Consider the following 26,818-nt stretch of genomic DNA (forward strand, 5'->3'; position numbering starts at 1 on the left):
TATATACATAGTGAGAGAGGGGGGGAGAGAAAGACAGTTTGGTCATTTATTGGAAGGTTTAAGTTCAATCATCGGCAAAGAAAGTATTTTTGATAAATATCAAACGGTCTAGGCTTCCAACCTGAATCCAATAAGTCCACTATTGTCTTAATTAATCTGAACACAAGTGATAATAAGAAATAAACAATCTTTGTTTATAGCACCCTGTATACTCTTGTTATGCCACTAATTGTTTAAACTTCATCGTATTGCTCTTATAGGTTTGGATCCCACAATATTTTTCTACATGGGAACTAACTCATCGAGGGATCTGGATCCATCTGATGCACACTTTGTAGACGTTCTTCATACGGGAGCTGGAGTTCTAGGCCAATGGGGACCTACAGGGCATGCAGATTTTTATATCAACGGAGGATCTAGTCAACCTGGCTGCCGAAGCGATACTATTTTTAGTAAGTCTAATGTATATAATAAAAAAATAAAGTATATAATAACTTATTATTACAAATAATATTTTTTCATTGGTTTCTTTTCTGATACGGTATGATTGGCTTAACAATTTCTGTTAGGCACTGAACAAGAACATGTTTCTCTAAGACTATATGAATATTATGAGAGATACATGATAAAGATATGTTAGAACAAATGTGAGAGAGGCTAAAAAGATACATTTCTTTTAAACGTCAACTTTCTCGGAACCATCAGAAGAATTGTCTTGAGAAATAGTTATTTCTAAAACTTCTTCATTCTCAGAGTCATCTACTGCAACTTCAATGTTGTAACTATTTTTGCAATGTACAGGTGCCATGAAGTTAGACATGTCTTCACTTTTAAATATTTTATCACTAGTGCTTTTCTCATTCACAGGTTCGTCATGCTCACATCCTTCTATAACTTTGTTATACTCTTTTCTAAATTCTTTGTAGAACCATCAGAAGAATTGTCTTGAGAAATAGTTATTTCTAAAACTTCTTCATTCTCAGAGTCATCTACTGCAACTTCAATGTTGTAACTATTTTTGCAATGTACAGGTGCCATGAAGTTAGACATGTCTTCACTTTTAAATATTTTATCACTAGTGCTTTTCTCATTCACAGGTTCGTCATGCTCACATCCTTCTATAACTTTGTTATACTCTTTTCTAAATTCTTTGTAGAAAAAGTTATAACAATACACTAAATCTGGGACTACACGTCTGTTATTTTCCATTCGTCACTGAATGTCACTCTGAACCAGTCATTAACGGTCCAGGAAAACCTTAACAACCGCTTCAATTGGGCAAGGTCGAAGATTTCATGGTCCGTTGATGACTGTTCCAGAATCATATTCAGATACGAATCAAAATTTGATGTTTTCGTGGGAGACTTTGGAAAACGGGTTATTAGAAGTAAAATTAAGCTTTCCATAAAGATTAACACAAAAGAACTGTGAAGTTCCCTAAAAGAATCATGATTTGGGGGTGCTAGTCGTCAGCTGGTCTAGGAAGATATGAGATGGTGGAAGGCAGAATTAAGGCTGCATTTAAAGTATCAAACAATTTTGAAAAATAGTCTTGTATGAAGTGCTGACGATCTTTACCCGAACTTGAATTTTATATTCCAGCAGGACGGTGCTGCATGCCATATAACTAAACAACTTAAAAATGGTTTGAAGACTATAACATTAAAGACGAAAAGGTATCGGAGACAAAAAGGTATTGTCCCAAAAGAAAAAGTTAGCAGTAAAAGACTGCTTCGTCCTTTTAAAAAAACAATTTGATTATAGATTAATAAAAACTCTTCAATAGAAATTGTAGAACATACTTTATTCACTTTAGTTATCAATGGTATTACCTTGTATAATTTATGATAATCCGGAGACTCCTTAGATGGTTGTTTGAGATGTCGTTCATATGTAAATTTTTGTATACTCTCAAATCCGTGTAGACTCATTACATAAGCTACTTGGGTTATCCTCGTGTTTGTATTCCAGAACATTTATTGTCTTTCTAATATATATATATATACAGTGTGGCGCACCGAAAACGAAACAGAGGCATTTACTGGCAGATAATTCCTTTTTTGAAAAAACGCTCGGACCCGTCGATTTTGTTTTCGAGAGGGACACAAAATTGGCATAAAATCACTTTAACATTTGCAGCCCCTTAAGCGGGGGTGGCATCATCCCTAAAATCTTAAATGAAAAGGGGGGTCGAATGATCCATTATTTGAAAGGTCTTTCAACTCCCTTTATAATGATGTAAAATTCATGTATTCAATTCAGCAGTTTTGAAGATTTATTGATTTAAAGTTTAAAGTAGACTTTAATAGGTACATCAAATTAGTTTGTACTTCTTTCAGAAGAAATTTGAGTAAAAGCATTTTCTTGATAAGTAAATGCTTTTATTTACTACGCCCATGGTTTATTAATAATAAAAATAGCAATTGAAGTGTCCTTTGTGACAAAAAAAGTTGTTTCTTGAAGAAAGATAAGTAGAGAATGCCACGTACTTATTTTAAATAGGAAATAGTACATTAGTTTGCGATTGATTTGACCAATCTTTGTTGTTAAAATATCATTTATTGCTTTATACATAAATTAACCATGGTATATTCCACGGCAGAAAGGGTTGAAATTATTGAAATTTTTTTCGGAAATAATCAGTGCGCTAATAGAACAGCACAAATTTTTAATGAGCGACATGAGAACAATAATGTGCATCGAAAATATGTTCTAGAACTTGTAGCTAAATTTCGGGAAACTGGATCAGTCGCCAATAAAAAACGTAATATTGAAAATCCTATAAGGAACGAAGCAACAGAAGTGGGGGTTTTAGGGCAAGTTATTGTAGATTCTACATTAAGTACCCGCAAATTGCAAACTTAGTGTGGTGTTAGTCGACGTACTATCCAACGGATTCTAAAGGCCCATAATTTTCATCCGTATAAAATTCACCTTGTACAAGAACTTAATGAAGACGATTTTGATAAGCGATTAGAATTTTGTGAAGTTATGAGTGAACGAATTACAAACGATGAACAATTTTTATTTAACATTTGTTTTTCCGACGAATGTTCCTTTTTTTTAAATGGCGAAGTAAATCGTCATAATTGTCGATATTAGTCGGACTCTAATCCCAGAATTTACCATGAGGTACACACACAGCAGCCACAAAAATTAAATGTTTGGGCTGGCATTTTTGGCGATCATTTGGTTGGTCCTTTTTTCTTACCTGGAAATTTGACTGGTGAAATGTATTTGGAATTACTGCAAAATGCCATAGATCCTGCGCTAACAGATATAATTGAAAATCAGAATGATGGTCGACACGTTGAGAATATGTTGATGTTCCAACAGGATGGTGCCCCACCACATTACGCATTAAGAGTTCGGCATTATTTAGATCAGACCTTTCCAGGTCAATGGATTGGTAGAAGAGGTGCCGTTGAATGGCCCCCAAGATCGCCAGATTTATCACCTTTGGATTTCTTTTTGTGGGGTTACTTAAAAAGCAAAATCTATGCTACTCAGCCAACATCCTTAGAAGATTTACGACAAAGAATTGTGAATGAGTGCCATCAAAACTACTCCTCAAATATTGCAAAATGTCCGGTAACGTTTTCAGCACAATCTTTATTATTGCATGGAAAGTAATGGTGGTCATTTTCAACATTTACTCGGCTGACAGGTCAGTTCATTCTTTATTTTTTAACAACTTTGCTGCTATGTATTGATCTCCTCTTACGATGATGTATTTAAACTTTAAATCAATAAATCTCCAAAACTACTGAATTGAAGTACATGAATTTTACATCATTGTAAAGGGAGTTGAAAGACCTTTTAAATGATGGATCATTCGACCCCCCTTTCCATTTAAGATTTTAGGGATGGTGCCACTCCCGCTTAGGGGGCTGCAAATTTTAATGTGATTTTATGCCAATTTCGTTTACCCCTCGATAACAAAATCGACGGGTGCAAGCGTTTTTTTTTAAAAGGAATCATCTGCCAGTAAATGCATCTGTTTCGTTTTCGGTGCGCCACAATGTATATAATATATATATATATATATATATATATATATATATATATATATATATATATATATATACATATATATACATATATATATATATATACATATATATATATATATACATGTATATATATATACATACGCGGAAACTTATCCGAACATTTTATTCGCCTCTACGGGGAGGAATTTTTCATTCTTACCAAATCTTTTTCTAATCTTCTAACCCGCAAATACCGTCTTCTCTGTGATCTTGCTTTTCTTAAATCATGTCGTGACCATCAAGTCATTCCAAAATCTTTACAAGTTAAACATCACACCAAATCTTCATCAATTTCCAAAATTCTTAGAGCCACTGGTTTTTCGCTCCTTAGAAATTCAATTCATTCCACCCGACGCAACTTAGATACAACAAATTCCCAACTTCTTAAAACCTACAATGACATCCACTCTTTCAATATCCATCCATTATTATGGGACACTTTCGATCGTCTTTTTCACCAAAAAGCCCAACACATTTCTGACAACAAAACCCAAACCCAGAAACGCAAACTGGACCAACTTATCTCTCAGCAAAATCCACCGCCCGTTTCAAATCAACAGCCTTCTACTGTTGTCCATAATTTCTCAGATATTCACATATCCGATTCAGCTACCAAAGCTCTGTCAAAAGGCTTCAATTTCTCTGTCACTCCTCTTTCCATTCCAACTGAAAAAATTATTTGTCAAACTGAAGAAGCTATTTCCCATCTTCCTTCCGACCAAGCCGAAGTTGCCAGACAAGATGTCGCCAGAATTCTCCGTACTTCCAAACCCCCACCTTCAAATATCAGTCTTTCAGAAAGACGTGCCCTCAAAGAACTTTACAACAACCCTGACATCGTCATCCTTCCGGCCGACAAAGGTAATGCCACCGTCATTCTCAACTCTTCTAACTATTTCGACAAAATGTCCGAACTTCTGATTTCCACAGAATACAAACATGTCCCAAATGATCCAACCACATATCTAGAAAAAACGACCAAATCCATTATAAATAAGTCTACTCTATCTCCAGACCTCAAAAAATCTCTTATACCCAGAGAAAAATCATCCCGAATTCCAAAGATATACGGCCTTCCAAAAATCCATAAGCCCAATGTTCCCCTAAGACCCAGCGTCAGTGCATACAACTGTCCCACTCAGAAATTGGCAAAACATCTCGCTTCATCCTTACAACCATTAGCCGAAAACGCCTCGTCCTTTGTCAAAAACTCTTTTCATTTCATTGATCTTCTGAAAACCTTTTCTATTTCGCCCTCAGACATACTAGTCAGTTTTGACATTGTTTCTTTATTCACCAACATTCCCATCGATGAAACCATTTCCATCTTGGACTCTAAACATCAAATTCCCCAAGACACATTATCTCTTATAAAACACTGCATGTCTAATACATATTTCACGTTCCAAAATCGTTTCTATCGTCAAATCAAAGGTGCCCCAATGGGATCGCCCCTCTCTCCCGTAATAGCAGATATATACATGGAACATTTCGAAACAGTAGCCTTGTCCTCGTCAAATCTCAAACCCACCTGCTGGTTACGGTACGTTGATGACACCTTTGTCATTTGGCCCCATGGTAAAGACACATTAGATCTCTTCCTCTCCCACCTGAATGGAATACATCCTAGCATTCAATTCACGATGGAAGTTGAGTCTGAAGCGTCTTTGCCATTCCTTGATGTTCTTATTCAGAAAAATCCACCTCACAGTTTTTCCTATTCCGTGTACCGGAAACCCACTCATACAAACCGCTATCTCAATGCCCAGTCACATCATCACCCCGCCCAACTTAATTCAGTCATCAACACTCTTATTTCCCGTTCCATAAGACTTAGCGACAACAATCACAGGTCATCCGAAATCAATTCAATAAGACAAACACTCCTACAAAACGGCTACCACAAAACCCAAATCAATAGAAGCATTCAAAAACTTCTAAACCCCATTCCATCCAAAAAAGAAACCTTGCCGCCGGATCAACCCAAAATCTTTCTACCTTTTATTAAAGGTGTCACTGACAAGATCAGTAGAACTCTTATCCCTCTTAATATCAAAACCATCTTCACCACTCACTCCAAATTGTCCAATCTCGTTAGATCCGTAAAAGACCAAATCCCCAATGAAGACTATGGTGTCTACGAGATACCTTGTTCCAGTTGCCTACGTACATACGTAGGACAGACAAACCGACGAATCCATAACCGTATATACAAACATTCTCTATCAGTCAAACATTCCGATACCACTTCAGCCCTAGCCCAACATCATATTCAGACAGGCCACAAAATAGATTTCGAAAAAGCAAAAACCATCGCTCCCACCCGCTCATTAAAAGCGAGAATCATTCTTGAAGCTATCGAAATCGAAAAACGGCCTCACAGCTTGAACACGCGCGATGACGCGAAACGATTGCCGGCAACATGGCGACCCCTCCTTCAGCGACCTCCCGCCCACACCGCTCAGGCCACGTCAGTTCAGACCACGTCAGCGCATACCGTTCCCGCGCATACAGCGAGTATAAAAGCAGCCACACAGAGTAAGACCGGTTGTCACTCGACACTGGGGAGTAGGCAGATTGAGACCTCAGTGCCGAGAGACAGTTCTTGCAATATAGAACACGATACTGGTACGTCTCGAGTGAGGGGAGTAGGCAGATTGAGACCCCGAACTCGAACCGAACCGTATCCCTCTTGATAATGGCTCCAAAATGGGTACCGAAACGTCGAGTTTTAAATTCTCAACGCGTTTCTTCCCGAGAACTCAGTAATTTTCATTTATCTGACCGCGGAAACTTATCCGAACATGTATATATATATATATATATATATATATATATATATATATACATGTATATATATATATATATATATATATATGCATTTGCTACCCATATACCTCCGATTGCTACATCCTTCGTTCGAGTTTGCCTCCGATTTTACGGGTTCGCCTCCGAAATTGGAGGCGAACACGTACAGTCATGTTTCTTGTGCATTTAGTTGCTAACTCGTCTGTATAAGGCGTTTGACAATTTTTTAACTAGAGGCAAAATCGAGTCAAAATCATCTCTCGATATACATTTTAGTTCACCGTATCTGGCGTCAGAGGCGCAGCTTGTTACACGTGTATACTCTGTCGTTAGCCAAAGGTAGACGGCGCCTCCGATATACACGCTATGTTCAGCGGTTCACTTCGCCTCTTAGCGGTGGCAACATCGCAATAATTTAATCGCATAATGTAGTCGGGACCTGATATACAATAATTATTATGAATAGTCATAAGAAACTGAAATGCTAATATTTATTGTTTCACTTTTGAGAACCGCGATAGAAAATGTCATGCAAGTATGCATTTGACTAAATAGGTATTGTTACGGGGTAATCTTAAATTTATCAGATCCTAAGTAGGTATCTATTTTATCTATTTATAAAATCGTGTAAGTTTTCATGCCCGTGATTTAAATTAGAAAGTCTAAAAGGACAAGATTTAACTTTTTTTCCGCGTACATTGCTTTCAATAGTAATAGCACCTACATTATTTTGAAGCATACTTTTATTGTAATAAACGTACCTTACAATGTTATGTTTTATTAACATTGTTCTTGTTCTTATTTCTTTATTTTGATGTTAATGTTGCTCATATTATGCGTACAGTTTTTTTAAACTTCGGTACGTTTTTGGGTTTATCTAAAAGCATCGGCACGCACAACTTGTAGCAAAAGTGTTTGCTACATGTACCTCTCTGACCTGACAAAATTTTACGTTGTGAATAAATATGCGAGCTCCCTTGCTCATCCTTCCCAATCCCTTTTGGGATTTGGTGACATCATCAGGATTTTATAGTTTTTTTACGATTTCTTTCCATCCTTTCCGGTCCTGGGCTAGTTCTTCGGCGTCATGTAATCCTTGGTTAATCAGTGTTTCTGTTTGATCCACCCAACGGTTTGGAGATCTTCTCCCAGATTTTTTCCCTTTAACTCTGCCCCCGATTATAAGTTTTTCCATCGTGCCTGTTCTTCTAGCAAATTGTCCAAAATACTGCAAATATCTCTGTTGTATTTGTTTAAGCAATATATCTCTTACTGTTTGAGTTATTTTAGCATCGATAGATTAGTTCGATGATCATCCCAAGATATTCTTAACATACCGCGGTATCCCACATTTCATAAGCATCTATTTTTTTATCCGCTTAGTTCAAGGTCCACGTTTCAGATGTATATGTAGCTATGTGAAAAATGAGTGCCCTTATCAGCCGTAGTTTTTTGTGTATTTTTATGGTTGAATTTTTCCAAATTGTTACCAGTTTCATCATAGCTGTTCTTGCATTGCAATAGTCAACCTTCTACGTATCTCTTTGTTACATCCTTATCGTTTGTTATTAGAGACCCCAGCCATATGAAACTATTTACTACTTCGAAGATTCCTTGCTAGGTTGACATATATGGTCTATTTTCTATCGGTGCTAAGATTAAAAACCATAATGTAAATTTAACAACTTTATTTAAACATTAATGAAATTAATTGTAATAGAGCTTACAAAATATAAAACTATAACATATAAAAAGTAATCTAGTGCCTAATATAAAAACTACTATAGAAGTAAAAAAATAGAACATTCAGTAATGTAGAATAAGTACCTAAGCTACCGCAAACGCCTAAAACACTGTATTTCTATAGCTATTATAAACAAAAGTTTTTACTTTAACCCAATCTAAATTTTTTAATAGGATGGGTTGTTCATCAATTAATGTTTGACATTCCTCTTTTTTTGGTGCAATTTTATTTTGAATATGACCTTTAAAATATGACTTAACACATTTTTTCTGTTCTTCTGTCCAACGTATTTTGTTATTCTTCGCCTTCTTTTTAATCATACCTGAAGTACTGCAATCTTTCTTCTTATGCTTTTTCTGCTTAGTTGTTGTCTCGTTATCGCTATTGTCCCTGTCCAATACTTCACTGTCTTCACAAACATAATTATCTGGTCGATCGTTTGGTGGCTCAGATAGACTGTCATCATCGAAATTATCACATGGTTCGACCAAATCCTTGGTAGGATCAATATCAATATCTTCTAAAGACTTTCCCTTATATTGAAGGCCCTGACCCTTATCAAATAACACAAGTATTTTTGACATCTTTGCCATTTGGTAAGCGTCCTGCGGTATTCTGCAAGCAAGTAACAAGAAAAAAAATCATTACAAGTTTTTCAATGGCGTAATTTAGACTAGAGGAAAAAATTATTAAAAATAATGTTTACCTTATATCGGATGTTAGAATCTCTATTCAGAGTACTACGTAGTCTAAAACTACTTTTATTACTGCTATTTCTATGTTATCTGACAAAACACATACGACACGAACTGTCACTCAAATTATTGTCGTTGTCACTATTGTAAAATTCTGCTGTTAACTTTTTTGCACCTCGGTATTTTGCTTCATGTCTTACTTTGAATGAAAATTCTATTGAAAATCCGCTATTATTTACAAATGATTTATTTAAATAAAAAAATTTTTAAGTATTAATTAGTAGTAGCAAAAAATTTAACAAATTAATTTTTTTTTTAATTAGTTGTTGAGCATTTTCAATGATATATATCAATAAGATAACTTACTCGTAATATTCCCTGTGCGTCTTTTCGGTGTGTCCCATAAATTGTGCAAAATGAGCGTATTCTTCTTTCGATAAATTAATTAGTTGTATTACTGTTGCTATTTGTTTACGTAAGCGATTAGACGTCAGTGCTACAGGATTTTCTGCGCCACTTGCATTCGCAAATTTTTTTATGACGACATCTGCTCTAACCCACTGAGATTTAGAGCTAGGATAAGAAAACAGATACTGATTTTCCTTAGATAGCATGTTGGTTTCGTTTCTAATTTGCAGTGTTAAGTCGATATATGCTTGTACATTTTTTGGAAAGAGTATAATAATGGGTCTACTACCTTTTCCGCCAGCTACAACTCTCTTGTATGTATTTGATAAAAGCTTCTCAGATTCAGTTAGTTGCTCTAAGTACTCTGTTTGGTCAACACATGCGAAATTTTTTAAATATGAATCTATAGTTACATACTGAACATCTCCTATCCTCCTTCTATTAAACAGAATAGTTAGTGATAATGCAGAATCAACTACTTTCTTAAAAGCTTGTTGATTTGTCCAATCTTGCTGTAAGAGTTCAAAATTAGTTTCTGCGCAGTTTACAACGTGATTTCTAAATTTTATTATATCTTTTGTCAGAGGTAATAAAACTGGTTTATTCCACTTTTTTTCCGCAAGATCTTTCACAGCTAATGACGATATTTCAAAACTCCACTGACTATTCACTAACAACTTAAATCTCTTCAATTCTTTTAGTTTTGCGTCTTTATCGTTACACAAAATATCGGGGTGATCTTTCATTAACAAATGACTACACAAATCACATATTTGCTTTAGTGTAGTTCCCAAATGCATGGCCAAACTTGGAGCTTTATAGATTTTAGTTTCCTCGTTGTAACCGCTGATTAGTCTTGCACTTGCTACAACGGTATCAAAGAGCATAGGGTTTAATATGTCAAAAAAAGGTAAATTTTTCTTCTCGGTATGTCGGCGCATTTCAATTAGTAATCTAGAGCATTCCCTCATTTTATTAGAGCAAGCGACCGAAATTTGAGCGCGCTTATGTTTTTTTAAGTAGTTTTCCCCAAAATGTCGAATTAATGGGTCTCTTTTTGCAACTAATGATATTTGGTCTGCTTTCATTTTTGCAAATACTTCATTTTTAAGCCTTAAAGTAGCTGCTGTATTTATAGAAAGATCAGCACAAGCAACTAGAGTTTGAGATTGAGCACGATGCTGAATTTTATGGCCAGTTTCATTTATGGGTTTGGTAGCACACGTTTTGTAATGGCGACGTAGGTAATTTACAGCAACTATACGTTTACAATAAACGCAGGGTAATCGATTAGAATCTATTTTGTCACTCTGTATAAATGCCTCAAATTGAGTTTCATATCGCAATAGAGATAAAATTTTTCTTCGTATATTTTTGTCTTCCTTCGACCTTGTTGAATAATTTGAGAGATCTTTCACCTCTTTTTTGTCAGAATGATGTCTAACTAGATGTCGTTCAAAATTAGTTACATTATTCTTACAAAATTTGCAAACAGTCCTTTTCTTGTTCCTTTTATTCGAAATTTTTTCTATCTAAAATTAAAGGGACGATAGGTAAATCCCAGATAACTTTCTTAAACGCAACTTGAATAAAATGTTTACTATTTTTTTAATGCTCACTTACATATTCATCTAGTGCAGCAGTATTTCTCCTATTAACGACTATTGGTTCCTGAATTATCAAAATATTTGAGCTAACATCAGAATCTAAATCAACGGAATCGGAAACATAAGACCTGGATATGTGAGATTGATTATATTCGTCAGTGCTGTTATCGGAATCAGAATAACTGTTTTGGGGATCATAATTTTCGTAGACGTTAAATTTATTTGACTTCACCCACTCCTACAAATTAAGCGTAATTATCTCGTCAACAATAAGTGTAACAAGACTGTTTTTGATTATACAGTATGGTGCAAATGAAAGGAATAAATTCGTTATTTCGTAAGCCGGCGACTGTAACGAAAAATCCTGAAACAGGTCGATGTTTTTTTTTAAATTATGATTTTTTGACATATACATACCATACTAATGACGTCACCCACCTGGGCGTGATGACGTAATCGATGATTTTTTAAATGAAAATAGGGGTCATGTGCTAACTCAGTTGCAATGGTTATTCAATTCTTTATCGAGTAGTATAAACATTATCATAATTATTTGTACAGGGTGTCCAAATTAATTTAATTAAAAAAAAATTGGACATCCTGTATAAATCATTATGTTGATGTTTATATCACAGAATAGAGAACTTAATTACCTTGCAAATGAGCTATTATACGACTCCTACTATCATAATTCGCCGGCTTAAGAAATAACGAATTTATTCCTTATATTTGTACAATACTGTATAACATTATTGCAAAATAAGGAATTTTAACAATCTTACCAGCACATTATTTTTTCTATCAGCAGAATATTCCGGCTCGGGCTCTTGATGTTGACTTATAATAATGGTATTCGTATCTACATCCAAAAATATTAACGTATTTTAACTCAGTCATTTACTACAGTCTTGAAATATTCAAAACTAATAATTATTATTGTGTTTGCGAGGGTAACTTCGTCAATAATATAGATATCGTTAAGATAAATAAATGTCGTCATTCGTTCAGTATATATTTATTGTAAAAAATATAGTACGTACAATAAGAACATTAAAAAATTAATAAACTCGATGTTGGAACACAGCTTTTAACGTAAATAATATGAAAAGGAACAAAAAGTCATCTCGACTACACTAAATTTAAAAAATAAAATATTTGTTAATTCTAATACATACTAACAAACATCGTCATATATATAACGTTTTATAACTGCAAATAGTGTAGACGTCATCATTAAATATGAATGTTTAGAAGAGGATAGAAGCCGAACAACTGTGCAACATAATAAAAAAATGGAAACAAGAAACCAGCGCCGCAAATAAATTGTAAGCTAGAAATACGAAAACGTTAAGTATAAGAGAAGAACGATGTATTTTTATAAAAATAAAAAATGGTTCAAGAACTGCGTACTATTGAAGTACAAAAGTGCTGTAACAAGATAAAACATACAACGGATATTACGAAAGAATAACTTTCATAATAGAATAGCTAGTAAGTACCTAATCTTACGACAGTCAAAATAACGCAAAAATTAACAGAATTTACCAAGAACCATCTTGCAAAAGATTTTCCTTCTTCAAACATGTGCTCTTTCTTGACGAAAGCAAATTTTATCATACTAGATTGAAAACAAATTTAAATAAAAGCGTTGAGAAGTTAGGTATTGTAGATACTTTTGTCTTCTACAATGATAACGATTCAAAGCTTCCGCACAAATTGTTAAATAATGGCTATTATGTAATTGACAGAAGGTAATTCAAACACCGAAATAATCAGCTGACTTAAATGCAATTAGTAATTTGTTTCTGTAATTTAGTTTTCCTTATTGAGTTCAGATCCGTAAACATGATATTCACAATAAAGAAGATCTTAAAACTTCTCTTCTAGAAAAATGGAGTAAAATTAGTCCTAATTATTGTAAAAAATTAGTGAAATCAATTCCAACCGAGCTCAAAGGAGGTATTATCTCCCAAGTACTAACAAGACGTTTATAAAAATTTTACCTACTGTTAAATTATGGTAATGAAGTGGAGATTGGCGATTTTTATTGTGAGCGTTAGAATTAACAAATACCCACACTAATTTTTTAAAATTTCTTTAGTTGGAAGACTTTTGTTTAATTTATTTTCATATTATTTATGTTAAAAGTTGTGTTGCAACATTGAATTTATTAATTTTAAATGTAGATATTTTTCGCAATAAACATATTTTAAACGAATGATCATATTTACTGTGAGCCACTATATAAATTGTACCGTTGATTAAAATACTATTGTACTACAAAGGCATACTAATTAACTAAACATAAAAGAAGTAGAAAACTAATTATATTTTTGGAAAAATGTTTACACTGTTAATGTTAAAATGATTGGGATTATTGGCCGCGTTTATTAATTTTTTGGAAAAAAATAACTCACCTTCTTTATTTTCCTGTAACTCGTTAGCAAGTTCCAATAAAATCCTCCCTCTTGTTCGAGGTACCTTGGCCATAACATCATTGTTTGATTTACTGAAGACAATAATGTAATAATAATTGAAATTATAGTCTAAATTAAAATTAGATAATTTAAACTTACCTTTTGAATCCTGGCAGTTCTGACATATTTATAAAAGTCAGAATAGATCATGTATACCACAACCACATGTATTTATACACAAAGCAAAACGAATTTCTAAAATAGGTAAACTGTATAATGTGTATAATCGTACTATACTGAGAAATGAGACAGAGTTCGACCAGCTTGTTAATCGCCGAAAAAAAGTCATAGAACTCGGGAAACCACCGGAGGAAAGCGATTACGCATTAATAATCTTTATCAATACCAATACTATTAAAAAATATCAGAGAAGGTAAAATACAACAAAAACAGAACAGAAACCTAATAACTGTACAGTACATAATAAAAAGACTAAATGAAAAAGGGCAAATAAATTTCAATCTAGAAATACGAAAGAGTTAAGTATAAGAAGTATGAATCATATTTCGCGATCACTATAATAACACGATCAATTTGGCAACATCTACGGAGGTGGACCCGCACTTGCAACATCATATAAAATATGCAAATGAGTCCATAGAGTACGTTCACTGTATGGAGGCAAACAAGAACTACACAAATAAAATAATTGTATAAAATTAGGTTAATAAATAATTACCCCTCTTTCTTTGCCTTTATAATATACATCAAAATAAGGTTAATGATGCATTATATGTGCACACACTACATCTAGTTTTGGTGGAGCGAGGGACGTCTGTTGTATATACGGAGGCAAAAAGGATACAAATGCACATATATATATATACATGTATATATATATACATGTATATATATATATATATATATATATATATATATATATATATATATATATCTTCTTATATATAGCGTTATCTTCTTTAAATCCAAGTTTAGCGTTAAAATCGCCCATTAAGATTAGGTGGTAGGTTTTATCTTTTTCTATAGCTCTATTTATATCTTTATAAAAGTTTTCGATTTCTTCATCGCTATGGCTCGTCATGGGTGCATATACTTGGATAATTTTAATAGAGCGTCTCTCGTTCAGTTTTAATATGAGGCACACAACTCTTGAGCTTACACTCTCTTAAAACTAATTGGTTTTCTCCTTTTCTTCGTATTTCGAAAAGTCCCAATACATCCCATTTTATGCAGTTAAGTTCTTCCTGTAATTCGTTCTTATAACGTAAGCGTTCTTACGTTATAAGTGACAATATGCAATGTTCGTTGTCCATGGTAGCCGTCTCTATCCCGGTGATTCTTTGCACCTTCTGCGCTTGGTCCAATCTGGTGGCTACCGTCACCAGGGACCGTTGGGCCGCCGGGGATAAGGGCCTTTTTCTAGTTTGTGTCATGTCATTTACGGGGAAAATTAGCCATTTCACTACCACGCTGGCCAGTGCGTGTTGGTAGCGGGATATATCGGGATGTGGTAAGGATTGGAAAATGGGTAGGAAGATAGGTTGGGGACCTGCCTCTCCTAAAGGCTTGGACATAGGAGAAAGTCAGTAGCTAACGTACGGCAGGTACGGCAGGGACGCCACTCCCTGTAGCAGCCTGTCCTCTACCGGTATTGAAGAGGAGTGCTACCGCTACCATCTTTATTATCAGACTATATATAAGAAGGATCATCAATAGCGTCATCTTCATCTAACTCACTGTCGTCAGAATAATCTGGCGCTAATCTTATAATAATGTTTTCACTTCTACTACTCCCATTTAAGTAAAATCTACTTACACTAACTCGAGGTAGTGCCATGGTTTATTGGTATAAAGTTGCCTTAAAGCAACGTCCGTGTAAAACTTGCTTTGTTATTCTAATTTTAATTTTATACTTACCAATTGTATATGAATTAATTAGCTCACGTATTAAAATTAAAAAAATTAAGAGTACTTTGTATTTAGAAATAGTATAAAATGACTTAAACTTACAAGGACTTGTACCGCACACGCGTAACAAATGACTGACGACATCTGAAAACTTTTGTCGGGAAAACTTGGTTTGATGTACTGACATGGGGAGTTGCGCTATCACTTTGATAGAATTTGTTTTTGACTACACATCACTTTAAAATCACTAAAAGTCAAAATATTAGTTTTCTAACTGAATTTAATTTTGGTGTTTCCTGAAAGCAACGTTATGCAATAGAGGGGTAATGTTTATTTACAAAATTATTTCAAATGATTGATTCTTATCAAATTTAAGGAATAATAAATTTGTATATTTAATAATGCTTAATTTCATGACTTAAAACATTTTTAATCTTTTTTAGATACACTAGCGTGTGATCACACGAAAGTAACGCCATATTTTATAGAATCTATCGTCACCAAGAAGGGTTTTTGGGCATATCCTTGTCCTTCTCTTATTAGTTTCATGATCGGATGGTGCAGTCCACAAGATTCGGAGTATGTATTAATGGGAGAGCATATTTCTCACAAGTAAGTTTTAAAATATGGTAATCATATGTTACTTATTTACCAAACATCTTAAATATCTGGGATATGTAACACAAAGCACTATGAAATAGAAGACACAGAGTTGAATATATCCTTAAAGTTTAAAAAAGTATTTGTCAAAATTATTTTAATTGTCCTTATTACTTTGTAGCTAGCTAAAGAGTAAATGAGAAGAAAGAAGACAAAAAGGGTTTAGTTTTTCTCTATCATTAACCTTTAAATTTCCACGTCAAATATCATTGTTAAATGAATGCCACTGAATGAAACAATACGGGGAAATAAAAATATCGGAAAAGAAATGAAATGAACTGTGTCTCGTCGTGATATTTTACATGATCTTGGTCATACATCAATTTCTATAGTTGTTGTCATATTCTGTCAATCTTCATGTTTCTGCATTATAGAGTGCGATACTTTTGACGATCGTATTGTAGATATTTACTTTCCTTCTTTTGCTGATATCCTTGTGCCACCTTGTATTATTTAATTTGCTTAGAACTCTTCTTCCTTGAGTTATTATTTCTTAAGTTTCCTACTTATCGATTCTTTCTTTACTAATTTTTGCTCCAAGATAGTTTTTTTATCCCCTTATTCTGTCGTTTTGGTTTTTTTTGCCTAAAATTAGGTCTTTTGTGTCTTCCCTTATACTGAGATGTTTTGTATTATTCATATTTATTGTTAGTACTTTCTTTTGGTATTCCTCTAGTAACTTCCTTGTTATATATTGTCTGTCTCTATATAAACGAAGTTAAAAAGAACAGTGAAAGCGCAGGTAATTAAACTGGTATGACATTAATTTTAATTAAAGTCTAAGAGTAAATAGATTGAGGCAAGACATTGGAGTCTATTATTTATTACTTAATAAAAATGGTCACTCAAAATAAATAACAGATAAAATGAAGAAGCAAATAGTATATTTAGCTTACAATTTACTAGCAGCGAGTACTATTAGTTAAAAGATGTATATTAAACAGATATTAATAGGAGAATAAACAAAAAGTGTATAAACACATGCTGCCATATTAGTGTAACAAATCACAATATTGTGCGGTTATCTTCGCATATAATAAACTAGCACTATTATTATAATGTTTGTTTGAAAAACGATCTAAAAATTGCTAATGCGATAAATGCGCTAATAAACATGACCTATATTAAGTTACAACGGCGTATTACATCAGAGTAATTTTATAACACATATTTTTACATTTTATCTACTATGCGCACAATTGTGGCCTTATGAGTTTTTGTTCAATACATGTGACCATTGGTGATGTGATGATGTAATAAAACTTATCCTTAATATTTTTACCTTTCAATAAAACCGAAAGCACACATAAACTCTTTTTGGTGTGCACCTCTAAGAATCCCATATATAGGTTAGTAAATGAACATGAAACACGGCGATACCGTGTAATTCTCCGCGTTACCACCGAGTTACATGAAAATTTGGATTTAGTTTCTACTTACCCTCCACTTTACTTTTGGACTTGTGCAGTTGATGCAGTTAGTAGAAAAAATCAGTATATTTGCAAATTCAAGAAATTTAGAATTATTGAATCATACAGTGAGATTAAATTTATATTTCTTTATTAATTTTTACCACATAATTTCTACCCTTATAAAAACCACTGCTTGCAAAGAAATTCGAATGAATGTAGTATTTTTTTTTTCATTGTGACTATAAATACAACAATTTCTTAATCAAAATAATACGAATTTATTTTATTTCAATTTAAAAAATAACTTATTAGTTTGTAAGGATGAGGGAAGTATCATCATCTTTGGCTCGACAATCCTCTGTGGATCTTGGCCTGCTCTAAGATTCGTCGCCATTCTGTTTGGTTTCTGGTGCCATCTTCTGATTTTTAATATCCGTAAGTCGGTTTCAACTTCATCTAACCACCTAATTCGCGGTCGGCCTTTGCTCCTTCTTCCTACAGGTGTTCCTGTGGTTAGCTTTTTAGCAATCGTATTTTCTGGCATTCGTATTATGTGTCCAGCCCATCGAGCAAAAAGACAAAAGAGGGAATCTAATCGTTATGAAAAGGAGACCAAAAAAGTGGCCTCTGATGGCGGACATATCCGGAAATGCGAATGCGCCAAATTTAAATTTCATGACACTTTACAATAATCATACAGTGGTGTAGGGGTTCTAATTTATCTATTTATTTGTTATATTACATAATATTAATATTACATAATATTAATACATAATACACTTTTTTTAACTCTAGAACATAATAAAGTTTTAATTAATTTTTAAAAAACAATTATTGTTAAAAAACTTCAATAGAAAATACAAATAATCTTTCATGTGACAGTTGGGACAAACAATAACATCAGCAATAACATACATAACCCAACTAAATTTGATTTCTTAAACAAGGAAAGAGTATCTCTTTCCTTGTTTAATGTGGCCTCTCAAGATGGCATTTCCTGTCTAACAATATTTTTGCCCCCACTACCTTTACATTCCCTCTTTTGTCTTTTTGCTCGATGGTCCGGCCCATCTAAGTCGCTGTATTTTAATGAAGTGAGGGAAGTATGCCTGTACCTTAATAGCATATTATATGTATCTTACAATGCTCCAGTATACGCGTTCTGATATCTTCTAAAATATGTGATTGGTTTTTTACTCATAACTCGGTTAGTTCTTAAGCTATAAAGTACTTAAGAAACCAGTTTGTAGGTTTTTTAAAGAGCAGTAAGATCATTTAAATTAATTTTTTTCAACCCTTATTTTCAAAAGGGTTGTAGTTGAAAGGGTTTGAATGAGTCACTAATTATAAGTGTAGGCACACATTGAACAGTCATAATATCTTAACCAATTTTTGTCTTACAGAAAGAAAAAAAAAACAAAATGTTCAGAATAGCAAAACCTATATTTTTTTTACTCTTCCAAATTTTTCGTCACTAATCCTTTTTAAGTTAGTATTTTGAAAAAAATCATTTTTTTTATAATTTAAAAGATTTTTTTACTTTAAAACCAATATTCTTCAAAAATAAGCACTTTGAACTGGTCAACCTTACTGATCATATAAACAATATATAAATAAAGTAACTTTTAAAGCGGTAACGATTAATTTATTTGGGGTGCTAATTAGGGGGCGATTTTCACGATGTTTTTACCAAAAAAAAGCGACCAACTTCATTTTGAGCGTAACTCGCTTTGTTTTGACACTAGAAGCTTTTTTACACAAACAAAAATAAAGCTTTTTGTAAACACTTACAAAAATTTTTTAATATTTTTTCAATAAAATATTTACTTTTTAAGTTATTTCCATCGATGCAATTTATTATTTATCACATGGGTCTCAGTCCATCACATTTCGACGATCGTAATTTCCTCGTCTATACGTTCTAGTTTGGTCCTAGATTAACAGACCAGATTAACAAATGTGTTCTGTTAATCTGTGGTTTGGTTAGTATAATTCCACTTCTAGTATCTTTACGTGAATTTTAACGCCGCCGTCGCGCAGTTCTATGGTCACCAGTGAATGCAAGTATTCTACTAGAATTCACAAAAAGTGGTACAGTAGGCGGTACTGTACGTCCAACTACAGTAAAACTTTAGTTTTAAATTTTAAACAATATTTTTAAAATTAAATAAAGTAATTTTAATATTTATTTTTTTTTTTTTCATTTTACGATTTTTGTTTACAATCAACGATTTACAAAGTTTATTTATTAATTTAAACAATTCTTTTTACAAAATTTCTATGATTCATAGAGATTGAGTTTTCAAAATAAGGACGAGTTTGTTTAAAGTAATACTAAATAATATTGATATATAACAATTACATAAAACCGCTGTTAGTTAATATCCTTGTTATATATGTTAATGAATTTGAGTTTACATGTTGTAAAACGTTGTAAAAGATATTTAGTTCTCCAGAAAAAATAACCTTTTTCACTATTTATATCGAACTGCTAGAGGAATAATTGAAGTATTAACATGTAGCCATGCGCAGAAGCAACGTAAGCGCAGTTTGATAATGCTTCTGATACATCTCTATGCGAGTACTCGGGCGTTAATCTAATTTTATTATTAAAACCAACACAAAAGTTCATTTTTAATTAAAGGTTAATTTGTATAACTTTTGTTTTAAATTTGTTCCCCTTTAATAAAATGTTATTCTATGGAAATTAATTCAACAGTAATCTGTATACGTTCCAACCGAAAAAATGTAATTTTCACGATCTTATATATTTATCATGGATTTTCTCGATTGTTCTCTACAAAATGTAAACTTAACATAATAAAATTATTCTATTTATTTCAGCGCAAGAGGAAGCTACTACGTCAAAACAAACCCGAAACCACCATATTCTATAGGACCTCCAGAACATCTTAAAGCAAAAGCATTGCAGTACATAAAAAATCTTCCAAAAACAAGGTGACAACAATACATGTGATAAAAAGTAAACCAGTTGAGAAAATGGTTACCTAATACAAGTCAAATCAAGTTTTCTTTAAATGTAAATATTTCTTGCTAAGATCTTTGGAAAAGATCGTTATATCCTTTTATTATACATTAAAAATAAAAAATATTCATAGTAACGTATGAACTAAGACGATCTCAAAATAAATGCGCCAAAATGTAGTAGTATATAATGTATATGTATATATATATATATATATATATATATATATATATATATATATATATATATATATATATATATATATATATATATTTCAAATTATTTTTTCGACCGTACTGTTTTAAATATTGATTTATAGTATCAGCAATCGTTCAGGAAATAAAACTCTATTTGTTCAGTCTCAATATTTCGTCACGATTTTGTGACTTCTTCAGGAGAAAACTGTAAATTTATTAGAATAATTAATGATTATATGTAAACAAAATGAATATTTTAATACTTACAACTATAAGAATGAAAATTTAAATTTTTTTTGGCATATCTAAATAAATGACATATTTGTTTGATTTTATTTAGGAGTTATGGTAACCGTTATAATAGTTATAATTTATTTTATTTGACAGCACATATTTTTGTTTTTGTGATAAATTCTATAAACAAATATTTGGAACACCAATGGGCAGTCCTATTAGTCCTATTTTAGCAACAATTATCCTAGACCATTTATTAGACCTTGGAATCTCAAAATTGCCGTTTTCACTAGCATTTATTTATAAATTTGTTGATGATATAATATGCAGTGTACCATTTAACCATATTCAGACAGTACAAACGATACATTCCTAAATATCAGTATTGCAGTAACTGACTACATACCATCAATTACATTTTATAGATCAATTTATCGTGTTCCTGATTCTTTCTCAATTCTATTAATTCCATCTTTCCACTTTATAAAATGAATAATACTGTCATAGTAATTGTTTATTTTAACCTACTCGCTGAAAATTGTACAACGGGAATTCACTCTATAAAATATTGCGGTTACCATAACTCCTAAATAAATTTATATTTAAATGGGAATAAGCCACAATTAAAGGTTAAAATACGTTTATTGACGTTTCAATTTCCAAATATATATTTCTCAAAATACAAACACTAATGTTTGTATTTTGAGAACGATTTCCGAAGTGGAAATTGAAACGTCAATAAACGTATTTTAACCTTTAATTGTGGCTTATTCCCATTTAAATATAAATTAATTTAAAATGCCACAAGAAAATAGCTTCAGAACAACTCCTAAATAAAATCAAACAAATATGTCATTTATTTAGATATGCCAAAAAAATTTAAATTTTCATTCTTATAGTTGTAAGTATTAAAATATTCATTTTGTTTACATATAATCATTAATTATTCTAATAAATTTACAGTTTTCTCCTGAAGAAGTCACAAAATCGTGACGAAATATTGAGACTGAACAAATAGAGTTTTATTTCCTGACCGATTGCTGATACTATAAATCAATATATATATATATATATATATATATATATATATATATATATATATATATTTATATATATATATATATATATATATATATATATATATAATTGGACAGAGAAAATTGAGCAAGAACCAATAATGCAAACAGAAAAGGGACAGCTTCCTACGTGTTGGGAAAATTGAGGATGATGAATTTACATTGTAGATAAAGACCTTTCCACATATCTTTGTTTGTGGATTTTTTATTTTTTATTAGCGCCTGATATTGAGTCCGTTTTGGGTCAAAACCTTGTTTAACTTCACGAGGTGCTTAAATATTTTTCTTGCCGCATCACTCATGTTCTCGCTGGGCCTTTTTCAGTAGTACTTCTTCATCTTTGAAAATATGTTCTGCAACCGGATTCAATTTCATAATTTCCGGATGACTGAAGCTGCCTAGTTTGTTCCTTGTTCATTCTTGTCTAATGAGAAGCTACGGAATCATTGCTTCCGACAAACACCTGCATACCAGAAGAACTCTGATGGAACCTGACTGTCACCTGATACCCGAAGTTGAGCTGTTCTTTGCTTCCACTTGGTCATGCTTACCTTTCAGAATCAATCTTTCGAGATAGTGTCATCGGCTTCTAGGGTTTTTGTTCCTATGTTTCGTTCTACAGTTGAGTTAAGGAAGTTTTACGTCATCTTGATCTTGCATGTTTGGGTATGACAGAGTGTTAGATATTAGTATCCGAAGAACGTCTGGAAAATAAGAACACAACACTTATTAACCATCATAATTCTTTTTCACTAAGTTTTTAAGCGTTTGGGAAATGCACACAAAATTTCCTTACCTCAAGTTTTTTTAATACGATTTCAAGCAGGAGAGGTCATGAAGCTTGTGAGTAAGTTTCTTGAAGGGTATTTAAGAGGGTCAAAAGTCACAAGACGACAAACATTTGGACGTCACGGACCGTACCGTTTTTTGTATTCATAAAAAGCATGCTATATAATATTCTCTAGGAGATTTTTTCGAATGGCACCAGTAGTTGTCAGAATTATAGTTATCGTTTAGAGGCCTACTATTCTCTATTTTCTACTTATTTGTAGAGATCTCCATATTTCTGCGATAGACAAAAGATATCTTAACGAGCTTTTGAAAAGGAGGTGTTCAACTATATCCATAAGTCCTCTTCCTCTTAGATGCAGCATCAACTTTGTTTTTTTCATTGTAATATGAGAATATCCCTGTGTCTTTGCTAAAAGTGCTTTTACTTTTAGCTGACTATTTTCCATGTTTATACTTTACTTCTCCACCGCGTACAATACCTTGTGAAGACAAGGAGTAATATATAAATTAATGCGAGGGATTGCACGTAAAAAGATCACTAATGTCATCAATGCTATGCTATGTAACCGATGTTTTCAAGACATCATGGGACATAAGACTAGTACCCAAATAAAACTGGACAATAGCCTTCTGCAAGAATCGGTGCTGGCTCTCCTAGTCTTTATATAACCACCGTTCCAGAGAGGTGGTCTTGCCACTTAATAAAAAACTAAAATAAAGAAACTTAAAATTTATAAATAACCATACCCATTGCCGTAAATCAGAAAATGTTTAGACGTTAGGGCATAAACTAATAAATAATATTAACTATAAATTTCAGATCCGTGGCTCAATTTCCTCCTCTGTCCTCCTGCTCATTTTTTTTTCATCACCACAGAAATCAGACAGTGTACTTCTCTCCATTCTTTCGTTCCTGTCAACATTATGTTTACAATTTGTCTTTCATCCAGCCCTAAACCCATTCGTCTCTCGAAATCTTCCATCTCATTTGCCCATCTCAGGCAGTTAAAAATATGGAGCGTCCGGTACCCCACAAACAGTACAGTCTGCCGAGGTAGATTTGCCTATTCTATTTGTGAAGGTGCCAAAACTACCATGTCCGGTCAGAAACTGCGTCAGGAAGTAGTCTAGATTCCTGAACTTACATTCCCACCACGGTCTCAGATCGGGAATAAGCTCCTTCGTCCACCTTGCCTTTCCACTATCATTCGCCCATTCTCTCTGCCACTCTACTATCGTTCTTTCTCTCTCATTCTCATCTATATTTACATCCATCCTCCTCTCATACATCCTCTCTCGCTCTTTACGCAACAAAACGATCGGTATCACCGCTCCAATGACATATAGACTGTCCTCATTTGAAACTGTCCTATATGCGCTAGATACCCTGACGAGCATTCGCCTTTGCGAACTCTCCATCAGCTTAGCGTATTTCGCAGTGTTTAGTACACTGCACCATACAGGGGCAGCGTAGGTTACCACCGACTGGAAAACTCCATTTAGTACCTTTCTTTTGGTGTTTCCTGGACCTCCAATGTTTGGCATCAATCGTATCAACGCCTCCAGATTTCGTTTCGCCTTCTCTACTGTCTTTTGGATGTGTACTCCGAACTTTAGACCTTCCGACAACTAGACTCCCAGATACTTAATTGATTTTACCGGTGCAATCTCCACACCTTCCACTATAAAGCGAAGAGAGGATTTTTACCGGGTCCCTGTGAGAACTAACACCTCAGTTTTCTAAAGCGCTAGCTGTAGATCGTTCCCTCTGATCCACCTACTAATACGACGCAGGGCTGTGTTATCTGGATTAGCCATGTCCTTTTTCTGACTCGCCTTTGCAACCAGTGCGAGATCATCAGCATAAGCTACAAGAGTGCATCCCCTTGGCATCTGTAGTCTCAACTCCCCGTCGTACAGGACATTCCACAGGATGGGACCTAGTACTGAATCCTGCGGAACACCCTGTGACAAACTGATGCTGGTATCTTTTTCTGTTATGGACCTGTCAGTAAAGTATCTGTCAATTACGTTGACCAGGTACTCACTAACGCTCAATTCTCTCAACCTGGACATGATTTTTTCCATGATGCCGTAAACAAATTTTTACTGTACGGGTATATGAATGAACTGTTTTATATAAAAATCGTATGAACTCAGAAGTTAATGTGACTATTATTTGGTTGTGCTCAATTTTTAGCGCTTGTTTACTCTAAGACATTTATATATTTTTCGTCCATGACCTCGATATTTTGGCCATTTTGCATATTTTACCTCCCCGGCTAAATTAAGTTCTTCTATAAGGTTTCTACAGTTTTTAGGATTTGATCTAGGTATCCATATACAACAAATGATTAGGTTTCGCCACTACAGTATCGGTATTTGCTGAAATCGGTATCAGTATAGTTGAGTAGGTGGTATAGGGACAGAACCACAGTGGAGCCAATAAGTCTCGTTTGAACAGCCCGCGGTTGATTAGAATATTTTTAGTTTCGACATTGTTTTCACCTAGTACTTAAAGATGAACTTTAGTCTTTGATTCTGTCAGTATTTGTAAAAAAAACTATTTTAAAATGTAAAAATATTTATTTTCCTTATTTGCGTGATATTATTTCCATAAATGTAAAATTCATAGTATTAAATTATACATTCAACGCAAAATAAACTTTCATTATTTCAAAATTGTCTTTTTCCTATTTTTATTTCCGTTTAAATAAGAAATATTGATTTGACTTGTATATTTTAGTGTTAACGTCTAGTCAAAATGAAAGGTGTTAAGTGTAATTATAAGTATGAAAGTTAACTGTGAGAATATTTTTATTGTAACATAAAGTGAAATATTAATAAATAAACAGTAGATAATTGTGCACAAACCATTTACAGATATTGGCATGTAACTATTTAGATTTTATGAATACTTAAAGTGGAAGTATAAATAAAATTGGCATTAAATATTAAATGACTGTTTATAATTTTATAGTGAAATGCTGGTGAAATTTATTAAGTACGTCATAATAAATAAGACCATTTTTTATGGAAACATAGAGGCATCAATTTGCCAGATAAAGAACTGAAATTACTACAAAAATCACCACAGAAAAGTGCGTAATTTGCGCCTTTGGTAATTGCGCGTGTATTAAATATTATCTCGACATTTGGGGAAAATGAGTAAGGTAGTTACATAAAATTTAATGTGCTAGAGATAGATGATATAGCTTAAAAAAATTTAATATTAAAATTTAGAAACATTTCAGTGAACAAGTATTTCATTCTATACTTTTGATTACGGCGGAAATCTCTTATAAGATGGGGCAGATTGTTTAAAAGTATACTTAACACTATTATCAGAACTAAAAAATCATGTTAATAAAAATATGAAGTTATTTTAAAACAATGGAATATGATAGACATAGACAATAGATATAATACATTCCATAGATTTAACAAAAGCATTTGTTACGAATTAAAATTGAAAATATGTTATATCTGCGATACAGCAGAAATAAACCCATAAACACGATTCATATAATCGAAAATATATATATTTAGATTTAAGTACAGGTCCGCATTAAGAATAAACTAATCATACCTATCCTTTGCAAAGAAGTATCGGAAATTGAGATTTCCAATATCCATTGGTATTTAATTTAATAGACAATATAATAAAAGAGTGACACACAACATACGATTACATAGAAGAAAAAAAAAGACAATTTTAGCAAAAGCAGTTGGAAAGCACAGAATGGCTAAGAAATCAAAATGAAACTCGAAAGTTCTACAGAAATCTAAACAAAATGCGCA

At 33.0% G+C, this 26,818-nt stretch overlaps 1 protein-coding gene across 1 annotated transcript in view; it reads left to right on the plus strand.

Annotated features, from left to right (window-relative positions):
• Positions 1-25,853, plus strand: part of LOC140432166 (pancreatic lipase-related protein 2-like) — a 122,827-nt gene extending 96,974 nt beyond the window's left edge. The window contains exons 5-8 of the mRNA XM_072519999.1: positions 261-452; positions 16,104-16,272; positions 20,577-20,690; positions 25,764-25,853. Of these exons, the coding sequence (XP_072376100.1) occupies positions 261-452; positions 16,104-16,272; positions 20,577-20,690; positions 25,764-25,776 (488 nt within the window). The 3' untranslated portion in view covers positions 25,777-25,853. The remainder of the gene's footprint in view (positions 1-260; positions 453-16,103; positions 16,273-20,576; positions 20,691-25,763) is intronic.
• Positions 25,854-26,818: the final 965 nt, after the last annotated feature.

Source organism: Diabrotica undecimpunctata, chromosome 1 (assembly GCF_040954645.1).
Source record: "Diabrotica undecimpunctata isolate CICGRU chromosome 1, icDiaUnde3, whole genome shotgun sequence".
Taxonomy (NCBI): domain Eukaryota; kingdom Metazoa; phylum Arthropoda; class Insecta; order Coleoptera; family Chrysomelidae; genus Diabrotica; species Diabrotica undecimpunctata.